The following is a 22880-nucleotide window of genomic DNA, read 5'->3' on the forward strand; positions in this document are numbered from 1 at the left end:
GCAGTCACCCTGGACCAGTCGCGACCCAAGCACTTCTGGACCTCTATAATGAACATCCGGGTAAACGGGCACGAGACACCTTGCCTTTTCGACTCCGGGAGCACAGACAGCTTCATTCACCCGGACATGGTAAGACGCTGCTCGCCCACAATTTTCGCGGCGCACCAAACCATCTCCCTCGCCTCTGGGTCGTACTCGGTGCAAATCCGAGGGTGCACGACTGCAACCTTAGCGATACAGGCCGCCGTGTACGCCAATTTTAAATTATATGGGCTTCCAGATCTCTGTGTCCCTCTCCTATTGGGACTAGATTTCCAATGCAACCTCAGGAGCCTAACCCTGAAGTTCGGGAGGCTCCTACCCCCACTCACAATATGCAGCCTCGCGACCCTAAAAGACGACCCTCCCCCACTCTTCGCAAATTTCACCGCTGACTGCAAACCAGTCGCCACCAGAAGCAGGCGGTACAGCATACAGGACAGGAGTTTTATCAGGTCCGAGGTCCAGCGACTCTTGCGGGAGGGAGTCATCGAGGCCAGCAATAGCCCCTGGAGAGCTCAGGTGGTGGTCGTCAAGACCGGGGAAAAGAACCGGATGGTTGTAGATTACAGCCAAACCTTAAACCGATACACGCAACTCGATGCGTACCCCCTTCCCCGGATTGCAGACATGGTAAACCAGATCGCACACTACCGGGTGTTCTCCACGGTGGATCTGAAGTCTGCATACCACCAGCTCCCAATTCGCCCGGAGGGCCGCCACTACATGGCTTTTAAGGCAGACGGCCCCCTTTTCCACTTCCTCCGGGTCCCCTTTGGCGTCACGAACGGGGTTTTGGTGTTCCAAAGAACAATGTACCAAATGGTGGACCAGTACGGGCTGCGGGCCACATTTCCATACTTGGACAATGTCACCATCTGCGGCCATGGTCAGCAGGACCACGACGCCAACCACCACAGATTTCTCCAAACCACCCAAACCCTAAGCCTCACATACAACAAGGAGAAATGCATTTTCTGGTTTCAAATAGACTAGACATCCTCGGCTACGTCGTGGAAAACGGGGTTCTAGGGCCCGACCCTGACCGTATGCACCCCCTCCTGCAACTTCCCCTCCCCCACTGCCCCAAGGCCCTGAAAAGGTGCCTTGGGTTCTTTTCATATTATGCCCAGTGGGTCAACAACTATGCGGACAAAGCCCGCCCACTAATCAAGGCCACCATCTTCCAACTGGCAACTGAGGCCCGCCAGGCCCTCAGCTGCATCAAGGCGGACATCGCCAAAGCTGCGATGCGCGCAGTGGACGAGTCCGTCCCCTTCCAGGTGGAGAGCGACGCATCAGAGGTCGCTCTCGCCACTACCCTCAATCAAGCAGGCAGACCGGTAGCGTTTTTTTCGCGCACCCTCACTACCTCCGAAATTCGGCACTCCTCAGTCGAGAAGGAGGCCCAATCCATTGTGGAAGCCGTACGGCACTGGAGGCACTACCTCGCTAGTAGGAGGTTTACCCTCGTCACTGGCCAACGATCGGTAGCCTTCATGTTCGACAATACGCAGCTGGGCAAAATCAAGAACGATAAGATCTTGAGGTGGAGGATCGAACTCTCCACCTGTAATTACGATATAGTATATCACCTGGGAAGCTCAACGAGGCCCCAGATGCCCTGTCCCGCGGCACATGCACCAGCGCGCAAGATGACCGAATACGGGCTATCCACGATGACCTCTGCTACCTGGGGCCACTTGGCTTATCCACTATATCAAGGCCCGCAACTTGCCCTACTCCACCGAGGAGGTCAGAGCCATGACCAGGGACTGCCAGATCTGTGCGGAGAGGAAACTGCACTTCTATTGACCAGATAAGGCCCACCTGGTAAAGGCATCCCGTCGCTTTGAGCGCCTCAGTTTCGATTTCAAAAGGCCCCTCCCCACCAATAACCGCAATACATATTTCTTCAATATTATTGATGAGTTCTTCACCCTGTTTGGTTGCCCCAATTATGTCCACAGTGACCGGGGCTCGTCGTTCATGAGCGACGAACTGCGTTAGTACCTGCTCAGTAAGGGCATCGCCTCGAGCAGGACCACCAGTTATAATCCCAGGTGAAACGGGCAGGTGGAGAGGGAGAACGCGACCGTCCTACTGACCCTACTGACCCTGCGGTCCAGGAATCTCCCAGTTTCTCACTGGCAGGAGGTCCTCCCCGATGCGCTCCACTCTATTAGGTCCCTACTTTGCACGGCCACAAACGAGACCCCTCACGACCATTTCCCTAGAAGATCCACCTCAGGGGCCTCGCTTCTGTCCTGACTGAAGACACCGGGGCCAGTCCTACTCAGAAAGCACGTCAGGAGCGATAAGTCCGATCCTCTGATAGAGAGGGTCCAGCTCCTACACTCCAACCCCCAGTACGCTTGTATCGAACACCCAGATGGCCGACAGGATACGGTCTCCCTCCGGGGCCTAGCGCCCGCCGGTTCTACCACCACCGCCCCTCCACCATATCCCGCCCAACCTACCATGACCAGCGCCCCCACCCCTATATGGCTCCCGCGCTCCCTCCCACCCGCCATCGCCCCTTCACCGATCCACAGAAATGAAGCTCCAGAAGAGACACTCCCGGAGTCCACGTCTGTACCCGCACCGGCACCCTCACTACCAATGCCAGCACAGCGAGTTCGACACCGGGGCCAGCAACAACGCCAGAGGTTTGGCGATCACAGCGCACAATCCGTGTGCCGGACCGGCAGAACTTATGAACCCATCACCCCCGCCGAACTTCATTTTTTTAACACGGGGTGAATGTGGTGAATGTATTATGCCAATAATCCACCAGTGTATTTGTATCTGTGCTGTTGCCCTTGTATTTGTATCTGCACTATGCTGTTGCCCTTGTGGGCTTCTCCTATGGGCCATTGTATGGCATTATCCAAAGGGGAACATGTTGGGGCATGTATGGGCTCCGCCCATGGCTCCTCCCCTTGAAGTGAGGTATAAAGAGCAGTCGACCTGTAGGCGGTTCTCAGTATTGGATGAGTCGCAGGCAGGCACTGTTCTAATTTGATTAAAGCCACGGTTTACTTCTACTCTTGTCTCGAGTGACTTGATGGTCGCATCAGGGCCATTAGGGGTTGTTCCCGTTAATTGTATGGAGATTGTGTTTAAGTGGTGATTATTGGTTTCTCGCATAGCTACAGCAGGATCCTCATCTCCCGAGGCCATGTTACCACGTTAAAGTAAAGTCGCCAGTCGCAGATGACCATAGGCTGCTTTCCCCTTTGAGGGGGAGAGCTGAATGGTGATGATTTAACCTGACCTCACCACACCTCAGGTGGGAACAAGGCTGAGAAGGATAACCTCAGCCAGTACAGCGATTGAACCCGCACTGTTAACTGCATGGTGTACTGATAGAAACTATTCCTGACAGCCTCCCGTGGAGAGACAGAATGAGATGTGATGTAATCAAGGCAACCTTGAGGAGGAGTTTATAGAATGTATCCGCGATAGTTTCCTAGAACAGTATGTAATGGAACCTACGAGGGAACAAGCGGTCCTAGATCTTGTCCTGTGTAATGAGACAGGATTGATTCATGATTTCATAGTTAGGGATCCTCTCGGAAGGAGCGATCACAATATGGTCACAATTTGGGCCTCACGGTAGCATGGTGGTTAGCATCAATGCTTCACAGCTCCAGGGTCCCAGGTTCGATTCCCGGCTGGGTCACTGTCTGTGTGGAGTCTGCACGTCCTCCCTGTGTGTGCGTGGGTTTCCTCCGGGTGCTCCGGTTTCCTCCCACAGTCCAAAGATGTGCGGGTTAGGTGGATTGGCCATGCTAAATTGCCCGTAGTGTAAGGTTAATGGGGGGATTGTTGGGTTACGGGTATGCGGGTTACGTGGGTTTAAAGGAGGGTGATCATTGTTCGGCACAACATCGAGGGCCGAAGGGCCTGTTCTGTGCTGTACTGTTCTATGTTCTATGGTGGAATTTAAAATACAGATGGAGGGTGAGAAAGTAAAATCAAATACTAGTATTTTGTGTTTAAACAAAGGAGATTACAAGGGGATGAGAGAAGAACTAGCTAAGGTAGACTGGGAGCTAAGACTTTATGGTGGAACAGTTGAGGAACAGTGGGGAACCTTCCAAGCGATTTTTCACAGTGCTCAGCAAAGGTTTATACCAACAAAAAGGAAGGACGGAAGAAAGAGGGAAAATCGACCGTGGATATCTAAGGAGATAAGGGAGAGTATCAAATTGAAGGAAAAAGCATATAAAGTGGCAAAGATTGCTGGGAGATTACAGGACTGGGAAATCTTTAGGGGGCAACAGAAAGCTACTAAAAAGCTATAAAGAAGAGTAAGATAGAGTATGAGAGTAAACTTGCTCAGAATATAAAAACAGACAGTAAAAGTTTTTACAAATATATAAGACAAAAAAGAGTGGCTAAGGTTGGTCCTTTAGAGGATGAGAAGGGAGTTTTAATAATGGGAGATGAGGAAATGGCTGAGGAACTGAACAGGTTTTTTGTGTCGGTCTTCACAGTGGAAGACACAAATAACATGCCAGCGACTGATAGAAATGAGGCTATGACAGGTGAGGACCTTGAGAGGATTGTTATCACTAAGGAGGGAGTGATGGGCAAGCTAATGGGGCTAAAGGTAGACAAGTCTCCTGGCCCTGATGGAATGCATCCCAGAGTGCTAAAAGAGATGGCTAGGGAAATTGCAGATGCACTAGTGATAATTTATCGAAATTCACTAGACTCTGGGGTGGTCCCGGTGGATTGGAAATTAGCAAACGTGACGCCACGGTTTTAAAAAGGAGGTAGGCAGAAAGCAGGAAATTATAGGCCAGTGAGCTTAACTTCGGTAGTAGGGGAAGATGCTGGAATCTATCATCAAGGAAGAAATTGCGAGGCATCTGGATAGAAATTGTCCCATTGGGCAGACGCAGCATGGGTTCGTAAAAGGCAGGTCATGCCTAACTAATTTAGTGGAATTTTGTGAAGACATTACCAGTGCAGTAGATAACGGGGAGCCGATGGATGTGGTATATCTGGATTTCCAGAAAGCCTTTGACAAGGTGCCACACAAAAGGTTGCTGCATAAGATAAAGATGCATGGCATTAAGGGTAAAGTAGTACCATGGACAGAGGATTGGTTAATTAATAGAAAGCAAAGAGTTGGGATAAATGGGTGTTTCTCTGGTTGGCAATCAGTAGCTAGTGGTGTCCCTCAGGGATCCGTGTTGGGCCCACAATTGTTCACAATTTACATAGATGATTTGGAGTTGGGGACCAAGGGCAATGTGTCCAAGTTTGCAGATGACACTAAGATGAGTGGTAAAGCGAAAAGTGCAGAGGATACTGGAAGTCTGCAGAGGGATTTGGATAGGTTAAGTGAATGGGCTAGGGTCTGGCAGATGGAATACAATGTTGACAAATGTGAGGTTATCCATTTTGGTAGGAATAACAGCAAACGGGATTATTATTTAAACGATAAAATATTAAAGCATGCCGCTGTTCAGAGAGACTTGGGTGTGCTAGTGCATGAGTCACAGAAGGTTGGTTTACAAGTGCAACAGGTGATTAAGAAGGCAAATGGAATTTTGTCCTTCATTGCTAGAGGGATGGAGTTTAAGACTAGGGAGGTTATGTTGCAATTGTATAAGGTGTTAGTGCGGCCACACCTGGAGTATTGTGTTCAGTTTTGGTCTCCTTACTTGAGAAAGGACGTACTGGCGCTGGAGGGTGTGCAGAGAAGATTCACTAGGTTAATCCCAGAGCTGAAGGGGTTGGATTATGAGGAGAGGTTGAGTAGACTGGGACTGTACTCGTTGGAAATTAGAAGGATGAGGGGGGATCTTATAGAAACATTTAAAATTATGAAGGGAATAGATTGGATAGATGCGGGCAGGTTGTTTCCACTGGCGGGTGACAGCAGAACTAGGGGACATAGCCTCAAAATAAGGGGAAGTAGATTTAGGACTGAGTTTAGGAGGAACTTCTTCACCCAAAGGGTTGTGAATCTATGGAATTCCTTGCCCAGTGAAGTAGTTGAGGCTCCTTCATTACATGTTTTTAAGGTAAAGATAGATAGTTTTTTGAAGAATAAAGGGATTAAGGGTTATGGTGTTCGGGCCGGAAAGTGGAGCTGAGTCCACAAAAGATCAGCCATGATCTAATTGAATGGCGGAGCAGGCTCGAGGGGCCAGATACTCCTACTCCTGCTCCTAGTTCTTATGTTCTTATGTTATGTAACAAAAACAGAAAATGCTGGACAATCTCAGCAGGTCTGACAGCATCTCTGGAGAGAGAAGAGAGCTAGCGTTTCAAGTCTGGATGATTCTTTGTCAAAGCTGTAGAGAACTAGAAATAAGGTCAGATTTATACTGTTGTGGGGGACGTGGAGTGGTGGCGCTGGATAGGGGGCCAGCGATAGGTGGAGATTGACATAGGTGTCATGGACAAAAAGACAAAAGGAACGTAAATGGAGGTGATTAAGGCTAAGAAGATGGTGCTGATAGTGGCACATAAAGAGATTAAAGGTGAGCAGTGTGTCAAAGGGCAACAGGGAATTTTATGCAGTGAATGGTAGAACCCTCAAGAGTATTGAAAGTCAGAGAGATCTAGGTGTACAGGTCCACAGGTCACTGAAAGGGGCAACACAGGTGGAGAAGGTAGTCAAGAAGGCATACAGCATGCTTGCCTTCATTGGCCGGGGCATTGAGTAGAAGAATTGGCAAGTCATGTTGCAGCTGTAACACTACCAGAAGGATGTGGAGGCTTTAGAGAGGGTGCAGAAGAGATTTGCCAGGATGTTGCCTGGTATGGAGGGCATTAGCTATGAGGAGCGGTTGAATAAACTCAGTTTGTTCTCACTGGAATGACGGAGGTTGAGGGGCGACCTGACAGAGGTCTACAAAAGTATGAGGGGCATAGACAGAGTGGATAGCCAGAGGCTTTTCCCCAGGGTAGAGGGGTCAATTACTAGGGGGCACAGGTTTAAGGTGCGAGGGACAAGGTTTAGAGGAGATGTACGAGGCAAGGTTTTGACACAGAGGGCAGTGGGTGCCTGGAACTCGCTGCCGGACGAGGTGGTGGAAGCAGGGACAATAGTGACATTTAAGGGGCATCTTGACAAATACATGAATAGGATGGGAATACCGTTGCTTGACCCACGATTGGGGCCCACCAATCTGCGGGTGGGCCTGTGCCGTGGGGGTATTCCTTCCTTCCGCGCCGGTCCCTGTCGGGCTCCGCCATGGCCGGCGTCGGGAAGAGAACTCCCAGGCATGCGCCAAACAGGCCAGCTGTTCTGTGCATGCGCAAGATCACGCCGGCCCTTTGCCGCATGTGCAAACTCTCGCAGTCCCTTTGATGCTGGCTTGCGCAGTGCCAACCCCTCCGCCGTCCACCTAGCCCCTGAAATTGCGGAGAATCCGTACTTTCGGGGGCTGTTGACGCCGGAGTGGCTCACGCCGGTTTTCCCGCCGGCGTGGGGACTTAGTCCCCGGAAAGGAGAATCCCGCCCCGGAAAGGAGAATCCCACCCCAGATGTCTCAAGTTAGGTGGGGGGGGGGGGGGGGGGACAATGGCGAGGGGAAAACAGATCAATGGAAGAAATGAAAATAAATTGATAGAAGTAAAAATGGGGTGAAGGTGGAGGAGAGCGTTCACATCTCAAGTTGTTAAACTCAATGTTAACTCTGGAAGACTGTAACGTGTCTAATCGGAACATGAGGCGCTGTTCCTCCAATATGCGCTGGGCTTCACTGGAATATGAGATGTGATGTCTCCTGTCCTGGGTGGAGAGGGAGGAGCCTGAGCTTCAGCTACAGCTCTGAGAATCACCCACCGTATCAGTGCCTATGGTGGGGACCTGCTCCTAAGCTACTGGTAGCAGCAACATCAATGACAGCAAAGGCACCTTGTCCAGTGTCAGTCTGGACAGACTGTCCAGTGCTGGGATTGTGCCAAGTATTTACTTCCATCATCTCTTCACTCAACATCCCCCAAACGATTTTCATAGAAAATCCAGCCAGGAGCCTTTGGGAACACTAGCTATGCCAGCCATACCTTTATATTCTTTATTTCAGTCTCACTTGGATCCCTTCTCTCATTTCTTTCTTCACTATATTGGTGACGATACTCATGCTGCTTTCTGCTCACACCTCAAACTGGACTAATTGACTAACTGTGCTTCCACCCCTTCCAGGGTCTTTTTATTATTTTAATCCATGTTTACTGTTCTTTCTGATTCCTGCACTGAGTGTCTGTGGGAGGGGGATTGTGATCTATATTATATTTTGAAATGTTGCTCCCAATCCAGGCTATACAGGTCCCAATTTTTCCACTGTAGAATCCCTACAGTGCAGAAGGAGGCCTTTTGGTCCATCGTATCTGCACCCTATCTATGTCTACTCCCCTACCCTATCACCCCGTAGTCCCACCTAATCTTTGGACACAAAAGGACAATTTAGCATGGCCAATTCACCTCACCTGCACATCTTTGTGCAGGCTGTGTACCAACCCTCCGAAACAGCACCCTACCTAGTCCCACTCCCCTGCACTATCCCCATAACCCCACCTAACTTGCCATCTTTGGGCACCAAGGGGCAATTTAGCATGGCCAATCTACCTAACCTGTCCATCTTAATGCGGAGATGCCGGCGTTGGACTGGGGTGGTCACAGTAAGAAGTCTTACAACAACAGGTTAAAGTCCAAGAAGGAGCTTCACTCCGGAAGACAAACCTGTTGGACTTTAACCTGGTGTTTTAAGAGACTCCTTACTGTGTATATCTTTGGACTGTGGGAGGAAACTGGAGCACCGTGAGAAAATTCACACAGGCACGGGAAAAAGTGCAAACTCCACACAGACAGTCACCCAAGGCCAGAATTGAACCTGGCACTATGAGGCAGCAGTGTCACCTCACACTTTCCTTTTTTTAAATCACACGATAATTTCATGTGCTTGGATATTTATTTCAATTTTTATCACTTTTCTCTTAGAACATACTCCATTCCTAAACTTATTGAGAAATTAAACGCTAAAGCGTTTTATATAGACTACCAACCCAAAGGCAAATCATTCTGATGGGGCAGCTCATTGATTTTTTGTTTTCTGAAGATAGATACAAAATGAAGTGGATGTTGTGAAGGCTACTCCAAAAGAGAAGGAAATAATCAAGATTTGAATAACTGAAAGTGGGTCAGCCGCCAGGACCAGATGGAATGAATCCAAGGCTATAAGGTGCAAAGTGGTGATAGTAGGACTTGTCAGAATCTTTTAATCCTCATTAGATACATGAGTAGGGCTGGAGGATTGGAGAAATGCTACTTTTGTACCCACTCATTTGGAATAAACCAGGAGACTATAAGTTAGTCAGTCGAATATCAGCTGTGGGGATTGGATGAATCAAAGAAAGAAAGCCGAGATTTATTGAAGGTGAATCATCTCTGATTCTCTTGATTTTATTATTTGATGAGGAAACATGTCATATTGTTCAAGATAGTCACAGGGTGAATTTTACTTGGGGAGGAGCTAAATGATGGGGTGTGGTGCAGTGGAGGTCCTATTGCTCCACCACCATCCACCTACCCACTGTTCCAAAAGTCAGCTAATAATCTTTATTGTTACAATAGGCTTACATTAACACTGCAATGGAGTTCCTGTGAAAATCGCCTAGTCGCCACATTCTGTAGCTTGTTCCCGTATATGGAGGGAGAATTCAGAATGTCCAAATTACCTAACAGCACATCTTTCGGGACTTGTGTGAGGAAACACGCAGATATGGGGAGAACATGCAGACTCCACAGACAGTGACCCAAGCAGGGAATCGAACCTGGAACCCTGGCACTGTGAAGCAACAGTGCTAACACTGTGCTACTATGCCACCCACAACTGTGACCAACTTTAAAAAGACCACCCCACAGTAAAAATATGCTGCAGGCGATCTTAACAAACTCAGCATGGGACTTCAGCCCCTCTGGTGGAAGAACGTCTTGCTCAAGAGCTGCCGGCCATTCTGATTAGGCAGCTAAGGACTTCAACAGGAATCAAACACCGTCTTTTCCACCTCCCATATTATGAAATGGGCCTAGGATGGGGAATAGTGTGGTTGGCTAGCCACCTGCCGTATTTTGCTGTATGCACCCCCAAACAAAGAACAAAGAAAACTATAGCACAGGAACAGGGAGGCATACAATTCAGCCTATAGAGTCATTACAGCAGAGAACGAGGCTATTTGGCTCATTGAGTATCTGCCAGAATAATGTGGTAGATTTTGGACATGTGACCTTTTGGAAGGCATTGAACAAAATTACACATGAGGCTTATTGAGATGGCAGGCATCAATGGAATTAAGGTGAAAGTGTCAGTTTGGATATGAAACTTGCTCAGTTACAGGAAGAAAAGGACGATGGTGGGTGGGTGCATTCAAGACTAGGATGTGGTTTGCAGTAGTTTTCCCTCAAAGATCGGTTTGGGTCCAATATGTCTTTCAATTTTTATAGGTGATCTAGACATTGAATGTGGGGAACGCCATTATAACATTCATAGATGGTACAACCCTGGCGAAAGTAATCCTGATATTAGATAAAGGTTTCACAATATCATAGACAAAAGGGTGACATGGACAGAAACATGGTAGATGCAGTTTGATGTGGGGAAGTATGAGGTGATACATTTGGGGAGGACTAATTTTTAAAGCCGGGTATTTTGAAAAAGTGGAGATGAGCATATGGACCACGGTGTCCAGATACAAAAATCCTTATAGGTTAAAGTAAATCGAAATGGTGAGAAAATTGACTTCTGGTGATGGGGATGTGCTGAGCAGTCGCACATCGGGTGACTCTCCTCTGAAAGGCAACATAATAGGCACTTTTAGCCGAATTTAGACCAGAAAGATCGGATTAAAACATCCCCTCACCTTCAACAAGACTCAGAATAACAAAGGTGCCAGGAAGCAGCAGCTCAAGAGGCGGCAGAGACACCAAAAACAGCGGCAAGGGACAGGAGCGACGAGCAAGCAGGTCAGCAGACCCACGAGGTGAGGGGTCCCCGGCCACACCGGAGAGAGGCCAGCGACCTGAAAAACGAGCTCCCCACCGGGAACTTACCGGACTTCTACAAAAAATTTACGACAGCACTTGCTTGCGGGAGATGTTCGCAGACTCAGTGCCGAAGGGCACCTTGCCTCTAACTCTACAAGCCACCATATCGCATAACACCTCAGAAAGACAAAGGACCCAACCGAATGCAGATCATACAGGCCCATTTCGCTGCTCAATGTGAATGCAAAAATCCTCGTTAAGCGGCTGGAGAACTGCGTACCAGAGGTGGTCGCAGAACACCAGACGGGCTTTGTTAAGGTACACAGCTAACAGCGACTGCTAAATGTGATAATGACCCCATCCAGGGTGAGAACACCAGAGGTGATCGTCTCTCTGGAATCAGAGAATGTCTTTGACAGAATCAAGTGAAATACCTCATTGAGGTACTAGAGCGGATTGGACTGGGGACAGGGTTCACCTCCTGGGTAAAACTCCAGTACAACGCCCCCAAGGCAAGCGTATGGACCAACACCACCAACTTTGAATACTTCCAGCTATACAGAGGCACAAGGCAGGGACACCTACTGTTCCCGCTCCTATTCATCCTGGCAATCGAGCCATTGGTGAGTGCCCTCAAAGCAGTGAGAAGTTGGAAGAGAATCCAAATAGTTGACAGAGTGCACAGATTAACGACCTTAGAGGAACTGACAGAAAGACTACAACTACCCATTAGGAATGAACTGCAACACCTACAGGCAAAGAAGTTCCTCCGCAAGGAGACGACAACATACCATGGACCCCGAAACGCACAATGTTAGAGGTGCAACTGGAAACAGGTAACCTGGGGGGGGGGGGGGGGGGGGGGGGGGGGGGGGGACTACAAGGACCTGTACGGACAACTATTAGAAAGGGCATTCTCCCCACTGGATGAAACACAGGAAAAGTGGGAGGAAGCACTTGGGATAGAAATAGGGTGGGGACTCTGGAGCGAAGCACTGAACAGGGCCAACGTCACCTCCACTTGTACAAGAGGAAGCCTCATGCAATTAAAGTGGTGCACAGTCAGTCTTCAGAGTATTGGACCAGCCAGGACTATTTATGGGCAAGGGGGTTGCCTTTGCTTCCCCAATTGCCCGTCGAAGAATCCTGCTCGGCTGACGGCAGTACGGTAGCACAGTGGTTAGCACATTTGCTTCAAAGCTCCAGTATCCCAGGTTCGATTCCCGGCTTCGGTCACTGTCTGTGCGAAGTCTGCATGTTTTCCCCGTGTCTGCGTGGGTTTCCTACAGGTACTCTGGTTTCCTCCCACAGTCCAAAGATGTGCAGGTTAGGTGGATTGGCTATACTAAATTGCCCTTTGTGTCCAAAAAGGTTAGGTGGGGTTACGGGGATAGGGTGCAGGTGCAGGGATAGGGTGGAGGTGCAGGGATAGGGTGGAGGTGTGGGCTTAGGAAGGGTGCTCTTTCCAAAGGCCGATGCAGACTCAACGGGCCAAATGGCCTCCTTCTGCACTGGAAAATCTATGATTCTACGGCTGACGATCAGCAACACCACCCAAAGCTGCAGACTGGCTGGCAGACCTGTTGGAATTTCTCCACCTGGGGAAAATCAAATTCGCCATCTGAGGTCAGAGGAGGGCTTCCACAAAACATGGAGGCCATTCATCAACTTGTTCCAGGACACCTCATTCAAACCGTGACACCTTCCAGTGTGCAGTGCTCACTCAGCCATGTACTTGTAACACCATAGATAGATAGATAGATAGATAGAGTGAGAGGGAGAGAGACTTGATTGAGAGACAGAGAGAGATAGAGGTTGATAGATAGATATTCACCTGAGGAAGGAGCAGTGCTCCGCAAGCTAGTGATTCGGAACACACCTGTTGGACTTTAACCTGGTGTTGTACCCCAGTCCAACGTCAGCATCTCCACATCAAGAGAGATAGATAGAGTGAGGTATAGAGAGATAGAGAGATACAGAGAGATACAGAGAGAGATACAGAGAGGTCGAGAGATAGACAGATAGATAGATAGTTAGATAGATAAATAGATAGATCTATCCATCTCGTCATTCACCTAAGGAAGGGGCAGTGCTCCGAAAGCTAGTGATTCGAAACAAACCTGTTGGACTTTAACCAGGTGTTGTAAGACTTCTTACTGTGCTCACCCCAGTCCACTGCCGGCATCTTCACATCATGTATTTGGAGTCTTGGCCTGGATTAGGAGCTCAAGTCTATGGAGTGATATTTCATAGAATCCCTACAGTGCAAGAGGAGGCCCATCAAGTCTTTCTCCCAGTGAGAGGTCAGAATGCAACTCACTAACACATGGCTGACACCTAGATAAGATCTCACATGCCCCTTCACAGGCACTTGAAGCAACAGATTAGACCTCGAAATTTAAGTTAAAAGTTTTCAGGTAACATGTTTCATCAGGTCTGTCAGCATCTGTGGAGAGAAGGGAGCTAACGTTTTGCGACTGGATGACTCTTTGTCAAAGCTTTGTTGAGTTATCCAGACTTGAAAGCTCCTTTCTCCCATCACAGATGCTGTCAGGCCTGCTGAGATTGTCCAGTATTTTCTATTTTGTTTCAGATTCCAGCATCCGCAGTAATTTGCTTTTAACATCTTTCATCAATTCACCATGGCAACTGACAGGCTCCCTTCCAATCTGCAAAGAGGTAAAAAATTCTGTGTGGATTGAATATAAACAATGCTCAAATCCCAGCACTTTGTCCCAGCTGTCAAAAGACTGACCCCATGTGGTTCCTGCCCTGGGACTTTCAAAGACTGGACAGCCAGTAAAAGCCACTGGCAAATGGCCTGAGACTCATCAGGCAACATTCTAATTTTGTCACCCAACTGGATAATCTAAAGGCCTCTCACGATTGTTCCGTAGTCCACTGACCCCCGCAACGTTTCTACAAAATGTGTTACCTAAAAGTGGTCCTTGAAATTATGAAGAGATTTCATTCGGATAGGTGAAGAGCAGATACCCACATTGGTATTATAAGATAGTCACTAAGGGGCAGCAAAGGCACAATGGTTAGCACTACTGCCTCACAGCACCAGGGACCCAGCCTTGGGTGACCGTGTGGAGTTTTCATGTGCTCCCCGTGTGTGTGTGGGTTTCCTTCGGGTGCTCTGGTTTCCTCCCACAGTCCAAAGATGTGCAGGTTAGGTGGGTTGGCCATGCTAAATTGCCCCTTAGTGTTTAACGGTGAGGTGAGATAGGGCATGGGCCTGGGTAAAGTGCTGTTTTGGAGGATCAGTGCCAAATGGCCTCCTTCTACACTGTATGGATTCTATGATTCAATGAAAAAAATTCAACAAAGACTTCAAGAGAAACCTTTTTACCCAGAGAACGATGAGAATGTTAAACTTGCTGACGCATGGAGTGGTTGAAGCAAATATTACAGATGCTTTTAAGGGAAAGTTGGATCAGCGCACGAGGAAGAAAGAAGGGGGTGAGATGAGGAGGGGGCACAGCAAGGAGATTCATGTGGAATATAAACACCAACTTCGACCAATTGCTCCAACTGTAGTGCACATTTTATGTAGTAAAGATGTCGGGAGTCACTTACCCACTCAGAACCACAATGAAATCCATGACGTTCCAGCCGTTTCGAAGATATGATCCTTTATGGAACACAAATCCTAGAGCTACAATTTTAATCCCAGCCTCAAAGCAGAAGATTCCAATAAAGTAAGGCTCGGTTTGTTCCTGGAGGAGAAGGATGGGGCGAATGAAAAGGAGGCATGGCATTGGTCTCTTACCGAGAGACTAAGAGAAAAACATTTTAAAAAATCATTTAAGATACCCAAGAAAGACTTTGGACTGAACTTTGGCATTGGAAGGAATCCCATCCAACAATAACAAATATTTTCCGAATCAGCCCTCCCATTCCCACCTCCTATCACAATTCCTCACCCTCGCTAGCTCCTCTCCCTCGCACCTCAGCTCCACCTTTACCTCAACTTTGATACTTTCTAAAATAGGGTCGGCACAGTAGCACAATGGTTAGCACTGTTGCTTCACAATGCCAGGGACCCGGGTGTCTGTGCAGAGTCTGCAACTTCTCCCCGTGTCTGCGTGGGTTTCCTCCAGGTGCTCCGATTTCCTCCCACAGTCCAAAGATGTGCAGATTAGGTGGCTTGTCACGCTAAATTGCCCCGTATTGTCCAAAAGTTAGGTCGGGTTGTTGGGTTACTGGGATAGGGTGGAGGTGTGGGAATAGGTAGTATGCTCTTTCAGGGGCCGGTGTAGACTCAGTGGGCTGAATGGCCTCCTTCTTCACTGTAAATGTTATAATTCTATGACACCAACACCCCAGATCTCATTCACTCCTCCTCTTTCCTCTCACCCTCCCATCTCCTCACACATACCCTAGTTCTTCAATGCCTCCCCCAGTTCCACCCAAGCAGACTCAAATTCCTTTCCTCATTCTCCCTGCTCCTGCCTCAATACTACTAACTCATCAACCCCATGCACCCAGCTCCTCAAACACTCCAGTTTCTCACCCCTGAGGCTCTTATCCAAACCCCACCTCCTCACTCACTCCCCTGCAGCTCCAGACTCACCAGACTTTTGGCCATGGGAGTCTTGTCTCCTTGTGGTAGGTGCTGCTCCAGGGCCAGTACAACACAGTTGGCAATAATGGTCGCCAAAATCATGTATTCGAATGGAGTGAAAGGGTTAAGGAAAACCGGACATGTCATTGCAAAGGCACACAGAAACACAATTACATAATTAAGGCACTTTCACAAACTGTCCAAATGTATCCCCTCAGGTTCTCTCTTGCTGAAATGCATCAATGCCATCCAGAGATACGTACCCTGGTAACGTATCACTCAGTCCAGAGACATGTACCCTTGTGATATACCACTCCCACCAGAAACATGATCCTTTGTAATATATCACTTCCACCAGAGACATGTACCTTTGTAATTTACTGCTGCCACCAGAGATATGTACCCTTGTAATATACCATTCCCACCAGAGGCGTGTACCTTTTTAATTTATCACTCCCTCCAAAGACATGTAATCTTGTAATATGCTACCCCCACCAGAGTCATGTGCCCTTGTAATATACCATTCCCACCAGAGACATTTATATTTGAAACACACCAAATTCTTGAGATATGTACCCTGTAGCAATTGCTGCAGAGCAAAGTGAAAAAAAGTCTTGGACCTTTATTTGTACCTTTCACTGGAAGCTCCAAAGTGCTTTTCAGCCGACGAAGAACATTTGAAGTGCAGTTACTGGTGAAATGTAGGAAACACTGTAGCCAACTAGCACACAGCAACTCCCGAACGCACCGGCATGGTAATGACCATGTCATCTGTTTTTGTATTGTGGATTGAGGGTAAATATTGGTTCGGACACCAGAACGAGCAGCCCTGCTCTTAAATCGAAATAGTGCTGTCCACCCGAGGAGGCAAGCAGGTCAACATTTTAACATTCCATCCAAAAGATGACACCTCCAGCAGTGCAGCCCTCCCTTAAGAAGTAGCCAAAGACTGCGTGGACCGCCGAGCAGTTCTACACTATCTTCTCTCGCTTGTCACTGGAAAAAGAATCACCAGAATGGATAATAGGTCATTCACAGCAACTACACAGTTAGAAAATACAAATCTATTGCTACTTTACTACAATGTACAATAAATGTCATAATATCATCACAATAACTTTCTCAATTGATGGTACAAATATTAAATCAATGTTAATAACAGGAATTAACCATGAACATGAATCTTGCTTGTAAAACTACATCTCTATGGCGGAGGTATCTACGACCAGAGGGCATAGGTTTAAGGTGAGGAATAAGTGGATTAGAGGCAACCTGAGGAAACATTTTTTCACCCAGAGGGTGGTGGAACGCTCAGCCTGAGAGGGTGGTGGAGGCAGGTACTCTTGCTAAATTTAAAAAGCATCTGGACGAGCCCTTAAATCGCCAAGGCATAGTAGTCTATAGACGAAGTGCAGGTAAATGGGATTAGCATAGATTGGCATTTGATGGTCAGCATAAACATGGTGGTCCAAAGGACTTCTTTCTGTACTGGATGACTCTATGACTACATCGTTGTTGGTTCATGCATATGTCAACTTGTGCCACACACATGTGAGCTGAACTGATTGTGTGATGTTACATGAATGGTGGGATGACGGTTCTGTCCTGCTCTCTCACATAAGAACATAAGAATTAGGAGCAGGAGTAGGCCACCTGGCCCCTCGAGCCTGCTCCGCCATTCAATGAGATCATGGCTGATCTTTTGTGGACTCAGCTCCATTTTCCAGCCCGAACACCATAACCCTTAATCCCTTTATTCTTCAAAAAACTATAGATCTTTATCTTAAAAACATTTAATGAAGGAGCATCAACTGATTCACTGGGCAAGGAATTCCATAGATTCACAATCCTTTGGGTGAAGAAGTTCCTCCTAAACTCAGTCCTAAATCTACTTCCCCTTATTTTGAGGCTATGCCCCCTAGTTCTGCTTTCACCCGCGAGTGGAACAACCTGCCCGCATCTATCCTATCTATTCCCTTCATAATTGTATATGTTTCTATAAGATACTTTAAATCCTTTAAATTCCAATGAGTACAGTCCCAGTCTGCTCAACTTCTCCTCGAAATCCAACCCCTTCAGCTCTGGGATTAACCTAGTGTATCTCCTCAGCACACCCTCCAGCGCTAGTAGGTCCTTTCTCAGGTAAGGAGATCAAAACTGAACACAATACTCCAGGTGTGAGCTCACTGACACCTCAAACAATTGCAGCATAACCTCCCTAGTCTTAAACTCCATCCCTCGAGCAATGAAGGACAAAACTCCATTTACCTTCTTAATCATCTGTAAACCAACTTTTTGCGACTCATGCACTAGCACACCCAGGTCTCTCTGCACAGCAGCATGTTTTAATATTTTGCCATTTAAATAATAATCCCGTTTGCTGTTATTCGTACCAAAATGGAGAACCTCACATTTGTCAACATTGTATTCCATCTGCTAGACCCTAGCCCATTCACTTATCCTATCCAAATCCCTCTGCAGACTTCCAGTATCCTCTGCACTTTTCGCTTTACCACTCACCTTAGTGTCATCTGCTAACTTGGACACATTGCCCTCGGTCCCCAACTCCAAATCATCTATGTAAATTGTGAACAATTGTGGGCCCAACACTTATCCCTGAGCGGCACCATAGCTACTGATTGCTAACCAGAGAAACACCCATTAATCCCCACTCTTTGCTTTCTATTAATTAACCAATCCTCTATCCATGCTTTACCCTTAATGCCATGCATCTTTATCTTATGCAGCAACCTTTTGTGTGGCACCTTGCCAAAGACTTTCTGGAAATCCAGATATACCACATCCATTGGCTCCCCGTTATCTACCGCACTGGTAATGTCCTCAAAATATTCCACTAAATTAGTTAGGCACGACCTGCCCTTTATGAACCCATGCTGCGTCTGCCCAATGGGACAATTTCTATCCAGGTGCCTCGCTATTTCTTCCTTGATGATAGATTCCAGCATCTTCCCTACTCCCGAAGTTAAGCTCACTGGCCTATAATTACCTGCTTTCTGCCTACCTCCTTTTTTAAACAGTGGTGTCACGTTAGCTAATTTCCAATCCGCCGGGACCAGCCCAGCGTCTAGTGAATTATGGTAAATTATCACGAGTGCATTTGCAATTTCCCTAGCCATCTTTTTTACCACTCTGGGATGCATTCCATCAGGGTCAGGAGACTTGTCCACCTTTAGCCCCATTAGCATGCCCATCACTATCTCCTTAGTGATAGCAATCATCTCAAGGTCCTCACCTGTCATAGCCTCATTTCTATCAGTCACTGGCATGTTATTTGTGTCTTCCACTGTGAAGACCGACCCAAAAAACCTGTTCAGTTCCTCAGCCATTTCCTCATCTCCCATTATTAAATCTCCCTACTCAACCTCTAAAGGACCAATATTTACCTTAGCCACTCATTTTTGTTTTATATATTTGTAGAAACTTTTACTATCTGTTTTTATATTCTGAGCAAGTTTACTCTCATCATCTAACTTACTCTTCTTTATAGCTTTTTTAGTAGCTTTCTGTTGCCCCCTAAATATTTCCCAGTCCTCCTGCATGCTTTTTCCTTCAATTTGATACTCTCCCTTATTTCCTTAGATATTCACGGTCGATTTTCCCTCTTTCTACCGTCCTTCCTTTTTGTTGGTATAAACCTTTGCTGAGCACTGTGAAAAATCGCTTGGAAGGTTCTTCACTGTTCCTCAACTGTTTCACCATAAAGTCTTTCCTCCCAGTCTACCTTAGCTAGTTCTTCTCTCATCCCATTGTAATCTCCTTTGTTTAAGCACAAAACACTAGTGTTTTATTTTACCTTCTCACCCTCCATAAATTCCACAATATTGTGATTGCTCCTTCCGAGGGAATCCCTAACTATGAGATTATTAATCAATCCTGTCTCATTCCACAGGACCAGATCTAGGACCGCTTGTTCCCTCGTAGGTTCCATTACATACTGTTCGAGGAAACTATCGCCGATAGGGTGGAAACTTAAGAGCTTAGGGTGGAAACTTTGAGCTAGAACAAACAGAGTTATTATCTCTGGGTTGTTACCCGTGCCACATGCTAGCGAGACGAGGAATAGGGAAAGAAAGCAGTTGAACACGTGGCTCCAGGGATGGTGCAGGAGGGAGGGTTTCAGATACCTGGATAATTAGGGTTCATTCTGGGTAGGTGGGACCTCTACAAACGGAATGGTCTACACATGGACCAGAGGGGTACCAATATCCTGGGGGGGAAATTTGCTCATGCTCTTCGGGAGGGTTTAAATTAATTCAGCAGGGGGTTGGGAACCTGAATTGCAGCTCCAGTATACAGGAGGTTGAGAGTAGTGAGGTCATGAGTAAGGTTTCAAGGTTGCAGGAGTGTACCGGCAGGCAGGAAGGTGGTTTAAAGTGTGTCTACTTCAACGCCAGGAGCATCCGGAATAAGGTGGGTGAACTTGCAGCATGGGTTGGTACCTGGGACTTCGAAGTTGTGGCTATTTCGGAGGCATGGCTAGAGCAGGGACAGGAATGGTTGTTGCAGGTTCCGGGGTTTAGATATTTCAGTAAGCTCAGGGAAGGTGGTAAAAGAGGGGGAGGGATGGCATTTTAGTCAAAATTTTAGTCAAAGACAGTATTACAGTGGCAGAAAGGACGTTTGATGAGGACTCTTCTACTGAGGTAGTATGGGCTGAGGTTAGAAACAGGAAAGGAGGTCACCCTGTTGGGAGTTTTCTATAGGCCTCCGAAAAGTTCCAGAGATGTAGAGGAAAGGATTGCAAAGATGATTCTGGATAGGAGCAAAAGTAAAAGGGTAGTTGTTATGGGGGACTTTAACTTTCCAAATATTGACTGGAAACACGATAGATCGATTACTTTAGATAGAACATAGAACAGTACAGCACAGAACAGGCCCTTCGGCCCTCGATGTTGTGCCGAGCAATGATCACCCTACTTAAACCCACGTAACCTGTACACCCGTAACCCAACAATCCCCCCATTAACCTTACACTACGGGCAATTTAGCATGGCCAATCCACCTAACCCGCACATCTTTGGACTGTGGGAGGAAACCGGAGCACCCGGAGGAAACCCACGCACACACAGGGAGGACGTGCAGACTCCACACAGACAGTGACCCAGCCGGGAATCGAACCTGGGACCCTGGAGCTGTGAAGCATTGATGCAAACCACCATGCTACCGTGAGGCCCCTTGGGTCCGTTTTTGTCCAATGTGTGCAGGAGGGTTTCCTGACGCAGTATGTAGATCGGCCAACAAGAGGCGAGGCCACATTGGATTTGGTACTGGGTAACGAAGCAGGACAGGTGCTAGATTTGGAGGTAGGTGAGCACTTTGGTGATAGTGACCACAATTCAGTCACGTTTACTTTAGCGATGGAAAGGGATAGGTATAAACCGCAGGGCAAGAGTTATAGCTGGGGGAAAGGCAATTATGATGCGATGAGGCAAGACTTAGGATGCATAGGATGGGGAAGGAAACTGCAGGGGATGGGCACAACTGAAATGTGGAGCCGTTCAAGGAACAGCTACGGCGTGTCCTTGATAAGTATGTACCTGTCAGGCAGGGAGGAAGTGGTCGAGCGAGGGAACCGTGGTTTACTAAAGTAGTTGAATCACTCGTCAAGAGGAAGAAGGAGGCTTATGGAAAGATGAGACGTGACGGTTCAGTTGGGGCACTCAAGAGTTACAAGTTAGCCAGGAAGGACCTAAAGAGAGAGCTAAGAAGAGCCAGGAGGGGACATGAGAAGTCTTTGACAGGTAGGATCAAGGATAACCCTAAAGCTTTCTATATGTATGTCAGGAATAAAAGAATGACTAGAGTAAGAGTAGGGCCAGTCAAGGACAGTAGTGGGAAGTTGTGCATGGGGTCTGAGGAGATAGAAAAGGTGCTAAATGAATATTTTTCGTCAGTATTCACGCAGGAAAAAGACAATGTTGTCGAGGAGAATACTGAGATACAGGCTACTAGACTAGAAGGGCTGGAGGTTCATAAGGAGGAGGTGTCAGCAATTCTGGAAAGTGTGAAAATAGATAAGTCCCCTGGGCCGGATGGGATTTATCCTAGGATTCTCTAGTAAGCTAGGTAGGAGATTGCTGAGCCTTTTGCTTTGATCTTTATGTCGTCATTGTCTACAGGAATAGTGCCAGAAGACTGGAGGATAGCAAATGTTGTCCCCTTGTTCAAGGGGAGTAGAGACAACCCCGGTAACAGTAGACCAGTGAGCCTTACTTCTGTTGTGGGCAAAGTCTTGGAAAGGTTTATCAGAGATAAGATTTATAATCATCTGGAAAGGAATAATTTGATTAGAGATAGTCAACACGGTTTTGTGAAGGGTAGGTCGTGCCTCACAAACCTTATTGAGTTCTTTGAGAAGGTGACCAAACAGATGGACGAGGGTAAAGCAGTTGATGTGGTGTATATGAATTTCAGAAAAGCGTTTGATCAGGTTCCTCACGGTAGGCTTTTGCAGAAAATACAGAGGCATGGGATTCAGGGTGATTTAGCAGTTTGGATCAGAAATTGGCTTGCTGTAAGAAGAGGGTGGTGGTTGATGGGAAATGTTCAGCCTGGAGTTCGGTTACTAGTGGTGTACCACAAGGATCTGTTTTGGGGCCACTGCTGTTTCTCATTTTTATAAATGACCTGGAAGAGGGCACAGAAGGATGGGTGAGTAAATTTGCAGATGACACTAATGTCGGTGGAGTTGTGGACAGTGCGGAAGGATGTTGCAGGTTACAGAGGGACATAGATAAGCTGCAGAGCTGGGCTGAGAGGTGGCAAATGGAGTTTAATGCAGAAAAGTGTGAGGTGATTCATTTTGGAAGGAGTAACAGGAATACAGAGTACTGGGCTAATGGTAAGATTCTTGGTAGTGTGGATGAGCAGAGAGATCTCGGTGTCCATGTACATAGATCCCTGAAAGTTGCCACCCAGGTTGGTAGAGTTGTTAAGAAGGCGTAGTGTGTTAGCTATTATTAGTAGAGGGATTGAGTTTTGGAGCCATGAGGTCATGTTGCAGCTGTACAAAACTCTGGTGCGGCCACATTTGGAGTATTGCGTGCAGTTCTGGTCGCCGCTTTATAGGAAGGATGTGGAAGCCTTGGAAAGGGTGCAGAGGAGATTTACCAGGATGTTGCCTGGTATGGAGGGAAGATCCTATGAGGAAAGGCTGAGGGACTTAAGGCTGTTTTCGTCAGAGAGAAGGTTAAGAGGTGAATTAATTGAGGCATACAAGATGATCAGAGGATTATA

General features: G+C 47.3%; 1 protein-coding gene across 1 annotated transcript in view; it reads right to left on the reverse strand.

Annotated features, from left to right (window-relative positions):
- The window catches only part of LOC119964246 (probable voltage-dependent R-type calcium channel subunit alpha-1E), a 1062240-nt gene that overhangs the window by 733789 nt on the left and 305571 nt on the right, over positions 1–22880 (reverse strand). Inside the window, exons 3-4 of the mRNA XM_038793526.1 lie at positions 15633–15738; positions 14636–14775 (exon numbers count right to left, since the gene is read on the reverse strand). Of these exons, the coding sequence (XP_038649454.1) occupies positions 14636–14775; positions 15633–15738 (246 nt within the window). The remainder of the gene's footprint in view (positions 1–14635; positions 14776–15632; positions 15739–22880) is intronic.

This window comes from Scyliorhinus canicula, chromosome 4 (genome assembly GCF_902713615.1).
Source record: "Scyliorhinus canicula chromosome 4, sScyCan1.1, whole genome shotgun sequence".
Lineage (NCBI taxonomy): Eukaryota > Metazoa > Chordata > Chondrichthyes > Carcharhiniformes > Scyliorhinidae > Scyliorhinus > Scyliorhinus canicula.